A 12,378-nucleotide genomic window follows, 5' to 3' on the forward strand; every position below is an offset into this window, starting at 1 on the left:
GCGTAATCCACGAACCGGTCCTTAATTGCCATGTCCCCGCTAGGCCCTCCGACGTGGCCAACTTGTAGAAACTAGGACGCCGCCACAAGAGGATGAGAATCTAGAGCGTGCTTGCGCCGATTGCTCGAGTGATTTCGACAAGGGGATACCTAAACGATGTCTCCAACGAGAGAAGCGATGGAAAACCGCCGCCGCCATCCATCAAGGTCTCAAAAGAGCTAAGACTAGGCTTTCGCCCGGCAACCACCCTTGAGCGGTGAGACGGCATGACAACGCCCTTAGGAGGGGGAATGACACTCGAGCGCCATCGTTGTCAGTCCGGCAAAGGCCGGGCTAGGATTTCAAAAGCTGCTCACCACCTACGAGTCCATGGCTGACGCACCAATGCTCCACCACCACCCAACCTCTACCGACATGTGGGACCCCTCCACTGGCGCTCCCGCCGGCCAGCCGTCGTGCGCCGTAGACCGCGCCACACCCACCAGCAGCTCCTCCTCATACCGTGGTCGCCTCCTCCACCACCAACAGTGCCTCATCGTGCCACATCGGTCTCCTCCACCGCCGGATGCGCCTCATCGTGCCAAGCCGACCTCCTGCCACCGGCCGCGCCTCAGGCGCCAAACTGGCCTCCACCGCTACCGGCCGCACCTCCTCACGTTGTGCCTTTCTGCGCCGAGCCGGCCTTCGACCCCTCCTCCAATTGCTGCGCGCCAGCCAGATGCAGCCGTCTGCCACGCCCCTGGCTAGCCATCCGAGACCGCCGTGCCTCCTCCCGCCACAGCCGCAGCCACGGTCGCCACAGCAACCACAGCCACAGCCGCCGCAGCCCCAGTCCTCCGCCTCCTGGGCTCCGCCACCGCCGTTGTCGCTCCACCACCAACCGCGCCGTCATCGCCACCCCATCGCCGTGAAGAAGGCCGCCGCGAGCATGCCGTTCTCCACCTTCGTAGCTTCTACGGATCCGACAGCCTCCGACGCCCGCCACCGACGTCCACTCACCGGCCCGCTCGCACCGGCGACCCGCCTCGAGCCGCCGGCCTGCCACAGCCTGCCGCCGGGCACAGCAGCACTGCCTTTGTGCCTGCTACGACCACCCGTGCCTCCGCTGCCTACTGCCGCCAACTCCGCACCACCGAGGCCGCCAACTCCATCCACAACCTCCACTCAGCTGACGCTGCCAACTCCACGCCGCCGACCCCGCCAACTCGACGACCCGGCTCTCCGCTGCCCGGAGCAACAGATCCGACCATAGGGGGACCGGATCCGTGCATTCCAGCGCCGGATCTGGAAGCTGCCATCGGATCTTCCTCGGTGTTGGCGCCTTGCCCTGAGCTCCATCTTGCTGGCACCCCGACTGCCTTGACCGCAAGCGAGGGAGAGAGAGCCCGCCGCCGCTGTCCTTGCAGCCACCTGGCTTTGCCGGCAGCGGCGAGACGGGGGAGGGGAGGAGAGGGGTGGAGGTGGCGCGGCTTGTTTCGCCAGCCGCGCCACCCCCGGGGCACAGCGACCGGGCGTCTTGAACTACTGAAAAAAGATCATGATCATAGCCACCATGGTACTTTCCTCATAGTGAGCTAGTTGATCTAAGCATGGCTAAGCATCATATTAGATCCCAATTTATCAAAGGCATGTGGTAAACAACATATGGCTGAGTAATAGGAACCATCCACATGACAATGTAAAATAATGCAATTTAAATAGAAAGCAAGATGTTTGCAATATAGGTATAATATGTTCAATGAGGGATGCATGACTTGCCTTGCTCCTGTGCTGCTAGAACCTCTGCAACCACTTCATAATAGAAGAGAGCGTCGAAACTACCGGAATCTAAGCGACAAACAAAGCACATAAGCAAAACAGGCTATAAGACTACTGAAACAGGAAACAAACCACTTTTAATGGATTCTAGGCATTTTTATGAATTTACTGAGACTTGAATGGACTTAAACGGAGCTCGGATGAATTAGATATGAAATTTAGAAGATTCACTATGTTTTTACTATAAACAGAACAATCCTTAATCAATTACTGCGTATTAAAGCCGGATGTTGATGTCAGCAAGGGGAGAGGCGGCACCGACACGCGGGTCCCACCCATCAGTGACACAATGCCCGGTCCACTGTGGAACGGGACCACCGCGACAGTCCATTGCCGGTCCACGGGGATAGGGGCTCGGCTCGGGACGAGCCGGCTAGGTGATGGCGGCACGGGAGCGAGCGGCAAGTGGCGGCGGCGCCCACCGGAGAGCAGCGATGTGGCAAGGAGAGAGAGGAGGAAAAGAGGAGGGCCTCACCGACGATGACAGCGACCGACGCGGAGCGGACGACAACGAAGGCGGCAAGGGGTGAACGGGCTCCGGAGCAACCTTGGGAAGGAGATGAGAGGGGTTAGAGGGAGAGAAAGAGAGAGAGAGAGAGGCCACGGCGGCAAGCATTGCCAGCCGTAGACGGCAGGCATGCAGAGCTCACCGGCGAACCGAGGGAGGACGGTTCCGGCGGTGGAAGACGACAGGGGAACGACGGCTGAGGTAGCTCTCGACCTCGCGAACCCGATGGAGGCGACAGCGCGGCTTGGCGCAGTAGCTAGCGACGGCTGGAGACGACAGCGGCGGGAGTGATGGTGTGGGCGCGATTTAGGGCACGGGAGCAAGCGGCGAAAGAGGGAAACTGAGGAGGGGAGCACATGTATCATTTATATAGCGGTGGGGAGCTCGGATGTGGCAAGTAGGGGGCAGATTTTGTGACGGACGTGGGAGAGAGAGAGAGACGACGGCTGGATTCGAAAATCGAATCCCGCCGATTTTGAGGAGAACCACGTGCGGCGAGAGTGGTGGAGGTGGTTCCGGGTAGTGGGGTGCATCAGGTGCGCGGAGAGAGCGGAGTGGGGCGCCTCCCTGACTTGTTATTTTGAGATGTAAACCTTAGATATAAATTTTGTACGTTTCAACCCTTGGAAAGTGGGGTGTGTGATATAGAGGGGCACGGGGGCCTTCGGGACTCTAAGCAGAGTAGCTCCTGACCGCGAACCCCTGCCCTGCCACGCGGTTATTTTAAATAATAGCTAAACAATGTTTTCTTTATGTGACGAGAATATAACCTCGGGTCCCCAAGGAAATGGGTACCTAGTTCTCATTTCACCAACAGTGGTTAATGTGCAAAATGGGCCTAGCGTTAGCAGGAATCATATTGTATCTGATGGCTGATATTTGAGATGAGGAACGATCAAACGGCTATAGCATTTTTGAGTAAATTCCCTGTATATCATTGGAAACTCACTCAATCCTGCTCATATCCCTAATATTTATCTGATCCCTTCTATACCATTAAAATTTTAACTTGATCCTTCTATGATTATACTGTTATATTTTCTTTCATTTCACTGTTAAGTTTGTTTGCAAATATCATTTATCCCTTGACGATGTAGGTTTGAATATAAACTTAAAAAACGATTGAAAATTAAATTTAAAATTTTGTTTGAATGCTTAGTATGTGCATTTTATAAAACTAATGAGACTAAATAATTAGTGCAGGAAATGTTAACATAAAATTTGAAAATAAAAATGTAATAAATTGAAATTTTTATTTAATATTTTAATAGGATAATGACTTTTTATTGCGAACGTCATAAAAAATGAGGAGCATCCGTAAAAAAGAATTGTGAGCATTATTAGACCCATCTTGAATACTCCTCATTTGTAGAACTTTTTAATAAATAAAATAAATACATATTGTTTTTCTTTCATTAACTAAAAAAAATTGTGATAAATAATGTGTCGCATAATAAACTCATAACTATAATAAGTCTTATGTAATAAACTTTTACATTTCAATAATATAATTCATAAATTTTAATGTTTATTCATGTGTAATAATTATTTTTTTATAAAAATTAGACGGTCAACTAATAATAAACTGACGGGAGGGGCATGGAATAAATCAAAATCAAATTTTGGGACTTCAAAAGAAATTTTCTCTTTTTTTTTTATGATGGGACTATACGTAATTGCAGATACAAATTATAGGGTTCAGGTACAAATCCGATCCTATTATAGGGTTCAGGTACAAATCCGATCCTATCAAGTGCGTGCGTGCGAGGGATTGTGGCTTGATAGGATCGTCCGGACCTGACGGGAGAAGGCGTGGGTTCGTGCGACGGGACCTCGATTCGTCCATCCAGCTTCCACTACCCCTCCGCGCGCTGCCTAGATCTTTCCTCTCTCTCGCACCCTCTTATTGGCGGAGGAGGAGGAGGGATGGTGCGGGAGGTTGCGGAGAGCTGTGTCGACGGGGTGGTGATGGAGATGGTGGCGGCCTACTGCGGCCGCTTCTACGCCGCCAAGCCGGAGCTCGCCGCCCGCCGCATCGAGGCCATCGGCTTCCAGGTCGGCCACCAGCTCACGGAGAGGTAAACGAATCTCTCTCTCTCTCTTGCTGGATGGATCTGCTGCTGCGCCCCTCCCCCGATCTTTCCGGCGAGTCCGCCGACGAGGGCCTCAGATCTTCTCAGTCGGCAGTCGCTATCGGTTCTTGCTGACTCCGATAAATTTTGAAATGTTGCTTTTAGTCGCCCTAAATAAGGGCTTATTAATCAGATTTCGCAACAATATCGAGCCTTAGACTTGATCGCGAAGCACTTCTTGTCTTTGGGAGCAGGAGTGCAGGGCCTTGCCTACAATCAAAATTTGGGTTAATTGGATCCGCTATTATAAATTTCACGGTTTAGAAAAATACCATTACTATTTGGTACCATTGCCATTGCAATTTCATAAGTATTATCACTACAGACCTTTTCATAACATTTTTTGTTTTTTAAGACCAAATTACCCCCTCTTCTTCCTTCTTCCTTCCCCTCTCTCCTCTCTTCCAGCCGACGAACTCGTATGAGTTCAGCAGCTCATGCCGCAGGCTGCAGCGCTGGAAGAGCCGCCGCGCAGGACACTGCTGCCGATGGAGCTGAAGGAGAGTGGCATAGAGTTGTGAGAGCTTGCTTGCACTCATTTAAGCTAGGATTCAGTAATGTCGTGCGGAAACGTACAACATCCGTTGGCCTATGTAGTGTGTCATTGTGTATATGCAGAGACGTACGGGACATGCATTTGCTGCAAGTATTCAGTGACTGAACCATGCCAGGTAGGAGTGTATGTGTATACAGGCTTGTTCCTATATGCTGTGTCGTATGGTAGGGCACAGCACCTCAACTGGATCACGCCTCCAACAATGTGGCAAACGCTCTTGCCGTCTACAACAGCCTTTCTAGCACACCGTCGTCGACGTGAACGGACCAACTGCTGCCGGCAGCCTCTCTGAACTCTGCCGAGACTGCAGTCCTCGCCGTGCAGTCCAGCGCCGTGGCCGGCTACACAATTTCGTCGGAGTTTGTTAAGCTGGAGGACAGGAGATTGGGGGAAAATAAGTAGATGAGGGTAGAAGAAAGGGACAATTTTGTCCTAAAAACTCAGGGTTAATTGGATCCATGCCATTATAAATTTTTTAGTTTTGACGTATGCAATTACTATTCAACTATTCAGAGTCATACCAATACAATTTTTCAGGTGTGGAAATATATCACTACATACCCCTTTGATGTGTTTCACAAAATTTTTAGACCAAAATGCCCTCATCTTCTTCCTTTGTCTCATCCCATCTCCTGTAGTCCTGTTAATCTTCTTCCTCCTATTTTTCCCCTTCCGGATCTGAATCTGGCAACTTGTCTTCTTCCTTCTCATTTCCTCTGTCGGCCATGATGCCAGTGTTGTGCTGCGCCATCTAGTTCCTCTTATTCCCTTCGCCGGCCAACCAAGGAGCGGAGCTCGTCGTCGGCGCATCGTTGTGGAAGGTGCTGCTGGTGTTGTTCGCCTGCGGCGACTTCACCATGGCACGTGGTCGTCGATGGGCACATGCTGTCCATGATCTGACAGAGTGGCCTTTTTCATGTGTAATCTCAAACTGAACATCCTTTTTTATGTGCCTAATTGAGTTGGTCAAACATCCCAAAATCCATTCCACTAGCTTCTGCTGAGCAGCAAGCAACCAACTACCAGACTACCAGTACGTCCTTCAACAGCAGGAAACCAACCATGTGCAAGAAATGGGAAGAAGAAGAAGATGAACAGCAGACAGGTCGGGTAGCTCTGACCAGCTGCTGCAGTTTCGTGTATATGGGGCTGGTGGCCGGCGCCACCGGGACCAACACCATCGAGCAATGGCGGTTGGCTCGGACTAGGTGCTGCGGCATCCAGATCCGATGAGCCTGAACCCAACGCCATCTTTGGCACAGCCGACTCGAGCCAGCCTGTCCCAATCGGCAACCCCTTGCACTGAACTTGCAGCAAGAATTGAGAGAAAGAAGATGTACAGGAGAGATGGAAGGACACCAAGGAAGAAGAAGAGGGCATTTTGGTCTAAGAATTTTGTTAAACACATTGAAGGGGTATGTAGTGGTATATTTTCAATACCTGGAAAATTGTAATGGCATAGCTCTTAATAGTTGAATGGTAATGGCATATGTCAGAACTGAAAAAATGCTGTGAAAGGGTATATAGCGGCATATCTCTAACACTTGTAAAATTGTAATGGCATGATTTCAAATAGATGAATAATAATGGTATATTTCCAAACTGCGAAATTTACAGTGGCATAGATCCAATTAACCCACCATATATATTCCACAATTCCAAATGTTCATTCCATAAGTTTTAACTTCAGTACATGTCTAGTATTTCGAACAGGTCACTTGTTTAACCGTTTACTGATGTGTATACAAATTTGTAATTCTAGACAGTTTATCTATTCTCTTGACTGGTACTGTTGTATCAGCCTTTATTAATAGATCGCATAACTGGATGCCGCCAGCACCAATGTTCTGTCAGACAGGGTAAAAAATATATCACATGATTACAGCCATACGGAGTATATATTTTTATTTAAACAAGTACAACTCTTTTTTACTGCATACCTGGCTTTCAGTGTAGGGATCCGAAAATGTTATCACTTTGAACTGCAGTATATCCTCAAATATGGTGGGTACTGGATAGGTTCATCTCATATAGCCTTGGAGATCTAGATAACATAGATCATTCTGGAGTTAATTACTCCCCGGCATTCTTCTTGAAATTGATGATATATTTCCTAAACTTTTGTGTGTGTGTGTGCGGGAACTTCAAAGGACTCAACGAGCTGAAACAGTTGATTGAAGAACCTTTGTACCGATACTTTGATTCATATGCGACAGAGTTTAATAATGCTTACATTTTATCGTATGGACATTTTCTCGTGCAATATGTATGCTCATTATTACGAAAATCCTATATTCCTTCAGTAACCATTGACATCCTTAGTTAAAAGGATAGGGTATGTTTGATCGATGATTGGGTGCTTGTTTATGACTATTTTCTTGAGCAAAGAATTTTGAAGCTAACTATAAAAAAGGTTCAACCCGTATTAATCATTTACAAATGTTTATGATGTTTGTAATTATTTACAAAACAAAAATGCTACTTAGCAATTTTAGTTATAGTTTATTCTCTTTTTATTTTACTTTTTTCAGAAATGTGTTTGCAATTGTTTATATAATGGAAGTTTCATTTTAATTGCTAATTAAATTTTGTATGTTTTTATTGCCCTTGGTCATTTATTGATTGTTTCCTGAAGTATCATATTCTTGAGCACAAATGTAACTGCTGTCTGAATTGCATATGTGTATTGGGTTCTTACCTCCACTCCTTGTAGTGCTGCGATTAACCATAATTTCTGTTCAAAATCAGATATACCATGGAGCGCCCTCGATTTAGTGATCATCTTGAAGCAATCAAATTTATCTGCAAAGACTTTTGGTCAGAGCTATTCAAGAAGCAGATTGACAATCTTAAAACTAATCATAGGGTAATGAATTTAAAATTCGTACCTTATTTTGCGCTTGTGACAGAACTGATGTTACTTGACTTCCCTATATGCAGGGAACATTTGTTCTTCAAGATAACCGTTTCCGGTGGCTTACTCGTGTTTCTATAGATCCATCTGTAGAGAGCATGGATGCAACTGACAATGACTCTGCAACACTAGGGGATAGCGCAGCCCAAACAACAAGCATGCTTCTGTACTTTCCATGCGGGATAATAAGAGGTGCCTTGACCAATTTGGGTATTTCGTGTTCTGTCACTGCAGACATGTCCAACCTTCCAGCATGTGAGTTGCACTACTCCTTTTCATGACCTTTACTTTGCATGCAACTCCATGAGGTTGCAAAATGCACTGGATGGTACTCCTTCTGTTTTCATATAATTATTGCCATTAGCTTTATTTTTCAAACTCATTAAACATGGAATACCTCAAGGGAAAAATATTAAAGTATTTTGAATGATAAATGTTATAGTATTATTCTTTCCTACTAACTAAAAAAATTAAAATACTACTTGTCAAATGTTGAATAGTATAGTCATGCTCATTGCTGTTAAAAAAGGCTGGGCCAGTACTTGAATTAAGAAAATCAGATCAGATAATGCTCAACATGAGTGTCTCCATATGAGAAATTATTTGGTGAAAAATCTTTTGGTGAATATGATGGATAAGATTTTCATTGTGGATATTTAGTATCTCAGATTGAATAACCTTATCACTTGATCACACAAGCATATTCAAAAGCACTCTCATGTGGCCATCATTGATGCCCCAATCATCAAAACCAAGCAGAGAATTTTGAGACCACCTGATCAGGTAGCAAGTTCCAGCTTAGCTGCTTAGGATAGATATGTCAGGAAGAAGCAGCCAGTATCTTTCTAGATGATTTTGATTTCATCCAGATCCAGTTCACGCAGCAAACAAAGTCTTCCATATGCACCGTATGTGGCATCGACAAAAAATAAGTATCCCACCTGCCATTCTTATGGACCACTGGACATGCCTCCCTTCTTTAGCGTTATTTGGCTGCTTGGAGCCTGCTTACTTAGTGAACTGTTTGGGGAGCTCCTTGCTAAGGGTGCAAGGGGATTCTCTTCCTATTCCTCGACTAAATCCTTTCTGCTGATCTGTTAAAAAAAAATAGTATCTATTTCCGTTTGCCTTTCCTAGAAGGTTGTTCAAATGTTTGTAGAGATATTCTTCTTGTCATGGTCTTTTTGTTTCTGTACTCTTTTTAATGGGATTTTTTTTTTCAGTCCACAGCTTATATGTATTGAGCTGAAAGAGAAATTCATTTTGTTCATTGAAATGTGGAAGTAATATTCGTACAATGAATATTTGAAATCCCCTAGGGGGAAAGGGCCGTAATAAATATAACTCCTCCATTCCAAATTTAAGGCATTTTAGTTTTGTCCTAGGTGAACATCTCTAACTCTGACCAAGTTATAGAAAAATGCACTAACATCTAAAACATCAATTTAATTTCATTGAAATCCACCATGAAATATGTATTGATAGTGCATTAATTGGGTACTCCATCCCATTAAACAAGGCGCAACTGCTTTGTACGCAAAGACCAAGGAAGCTCATGTAACTTGTGAGATGGATGCTGCAGAACTAGAGGCTTTAAACAACCAAAGGAAACCAAAGAATAGCTAGTGCATGCATGCGCATGAACAGAAATTACAGGAGTCAAGAAGGTGCAGCTGCCGTTGCTGCCCTATATTCTGGGACTTTTGAAAAAAGCAGTTGCGTCTGGTATAATGGGATGGAGAGAGTAGTGTAGATGTTAATATAGGGCCAATTTGGATTGCTACCTACCAAAATTTTGGTAGGGTAGCAAACCAAACACCTCTATTAAAACACTACCTTTGTCATAAATTTGGCTTTGCCCATGAACTTGTGTCTTATGGGTATATTTTAGCTTCAATCCTAATCAACATTTTCAACTCTTTACCCTACAACATTTTGGTAGGGTATTAATACAAACACAGGCCCATATTTTTCTATAAACTTGGTCAAGGTTTGAGAAGTTTGACTTATAACAAAACTAAAATGTCTTATAGTAGTATGGAATGGAGGGAGTACATGACTCTAGGTTAAACTATTCGTTGATGATTGCAGTTTTGAGAATTATAACACATTTCTCCATTTGTAGTTTTGTACCATAAATTCCCTCTGCCTTTTGCAGCTATGACTATTATGTGAAATATTGCAGGTTCTTTTGTTGTGCGCATAAAAACATGAGCTGCAGATTTTATGCCTGCTTGTTCGATCAAGCGGTTTGAACATTAAAGAGTGCAAGCACGCAATAGCCTGGGAAATACGCCTTGTAGCTGCTCCTTTTTCTTTCTCTTTGTTCTTAGAGGCACCTCTTTACTTACTGACTTCATCATACCTTCCTTTGTGCACATCTTAAGATTGGGTGTAATTTTGTGATTCGTGTGAACAAGAGAAGACAAAATGTAATATTTCTCCTGAGATACTGGCTAGAGCCATGTAATTTTGTTGTCTAGCAGTGGAGAATGTTTTATCTTGTATGTGATGCCCGCGCACAGTCACGATTTACCTGTTTTTATGGTTTCATTTTTATGGTTTCATCGATTTACCCTGTTTAGGGGTGTTTGGTTTGTAACTTGGACGTTGTGGAAACAATAGATCATAGCTGATAGTTTTGTTGTTTGTAGAGCTATCCGTTTCGTAAAGATAATGTACCGCATGGGCTTACCAATCCTGCGAGCCAATTTTTTTTTTAAGTGTAACCATTAGCTAGTACACAAGCTCCTTTTAACGGGGCTTTTAACTATTTGCCACTCTTACGAATGGTGCTTAATGATTTTCCACTAGACCCATATGTCATAGACACATGAGGACCTACGTGTCATTGATAGGGTGTGGCAAATCGTTAATTGCCATGTCATAAGAGTGGCAAATAGTTAAATTTCCTCCTTTGAACATGAGTACAATGGCCAGACCACGTTGACGAGGGTATCTTTAGTTTATGCCTCCTTGAACGCATGAATTTTATAGCAAGGATTTTCATTTGAATTAGTTCAATTTTCTTAAAATTCCTCTAATCCCACTGTAGAATCAAGATGTTGATTTAATATACAATTGTTAAAGGTGGGTGTTTATTTGAAAATACGATGAGTAGTGATTTCAGACTACGATGCGTGATCGGACTGGGAGGCCAGTCAGACTGTAGGGGTGTGATCGGTCTGACCTAGCAAACTCCGGAAGAGAGTTGGTTTTACCGGAGTTTTTATGCGGTCTAACTGGTGACATGGAGGTGGTCCAATTGGCGGTCAGATCGGCGATGTGCAGGGAGTCAGACCGGCGAGAGTACTGCGGTCAAACCAACAGCGATCTAATAGTGTGATCGGCGCAACTTCGTCAAGTTTAGGGTAATATTTTAATTCCAAAAAAGATTGGAATTATTTCTCCATAAAAAGATCTAATACTGTGCTTTGGTGTTCCTACCATTCATCTCTCTGGTAGGGTTGGTTCTTATATTCGATCCTACACTCACATCCTGAAGGAGGCCTTGGTAAGTATCTTAATGATCCTTATAATGAATTACTAATTCTATAGTTTAAATATACGGAATTATTTAAATTAGTATAAATTAGGTTTAAAGAATATCATAATTCTTAACGATTTGTCTTAATCTGAAAAATTATGTACGTACCATTTATTATAACTTGTTTCGTTATTAAATGTAATTTAAATATCCTAATCTTAACTAATTAAAAGATTCGTAATTTTCCAACCGTCACCGTCCATTTTTTGTTTGTCACTTTCGCGTTCACCCGTTAGGGGTTGCACCAGTCGCTCCACCTAATCGTTACTTTGCATCCTCAGAATCGGACAATGGAAACCAAGTCATAACAAAAGAATCAGCATAAGAATCCAACCTTACACAAGCACCTTTTAAAATCAGTGTTTCACAGCTTCAATACAATCAAATCGGATGCATAACAAAACAAGGGAAAAACAAGAACTCAAGATAAAAAGCAAATCCAAAAATTCCCTAAAAATAGCCTAATCTTTGAACCTGTGGAGGCAGTGACAAGAGACAGGTGGAGAGGAGGGGGGAGGTGACCCCTGGCCGCCGCACGACCGAGCCCCGCGCTGCCGCATAGCCCCACCATGCCATGCCAACCTCCGCATCGCACCGAGCCGCCGCACGACCTTGTCCTCGCCGTCGCCCGGCCGCGACGCCCACGGCTGGCCGCAGTGCCTCACTAGTCTCTGCACCCGCCGCGCCGCCACCGGCCGCCTGATCGGCCAGTACACCCGCCGGCGCCATCAGGGGAGGAAGGGGAAAGAAAAGGAAAGACAAGCGAGAAGGAAAGAAAAGAAGGTAAAGAAAGAATCTCTAGAGGATTTGCAAAAAGGCCCCTGTGGTTTCCGAAAATTAATCGCATATTCCTCTGCATTGGAAACTTTGCATTTTAAACCCTGAAATTTCTAGAAAATACAC

The 12,378-nt window shown here is 44.9% G+C and overlaps 1 protein-coding gene and 1 long non-coding RNA gene across 2 annotated transcripts; one reads left to right on the forward strand and one right to left on the reverse strand.

The window, feature by feature from the left end:
• The first annotated feature begins 4,138 nt into the window (after positions 1-4,138).
• Positions 4,139-10,435, forward strand: LOC4346489 (uncharacterized). The gene is made up of 4 exons (XM_015756971.3): positions 4,139-4,404; positions 7,763-7,880; positions 7,955-8,183; positions 10,114-10,435. Exons 1-4 carry the CDS (start codon positions 4,253-4,255, stop codon positions 10,140-10,142), a joined length of 528 nt encoding a protein of 175 aa, XP_015612457.1. The 5' UTR covers positions 4,139-4,252; the 3' UTR covers positions 10,143-10,435.
• On the reverse strand, positions 6,639-7,818 carry LOC107278963 (uncharacterized). Its single transcript, XR_003238573.2, has 3 exons — positions 7,713-7,818; positions 6,955-7,058; positions 6,639-6,861 (listed from the first exon to the last, which is right to left on the reverse strand). It is a non-coding gene; the product is annotated as an uncharacterized lncRNA (long non-coding RNA).
• Positions 10,436-12,378: the final 1,943 nt, after the last annotated feature.

The sequence above is a fragment of the Oryza sativa genome, chromosome 9 (genome assembly GCF_034140825.1).
Source record: "Oryza sativa Japonica Group chromosome 9, ASM3414082v1".
NCBI lineage: Eukaryota > Viridiplantae > Streptophyta > Magnoliopsida > Poales > Poaceae > Oryza > Oryza sativa.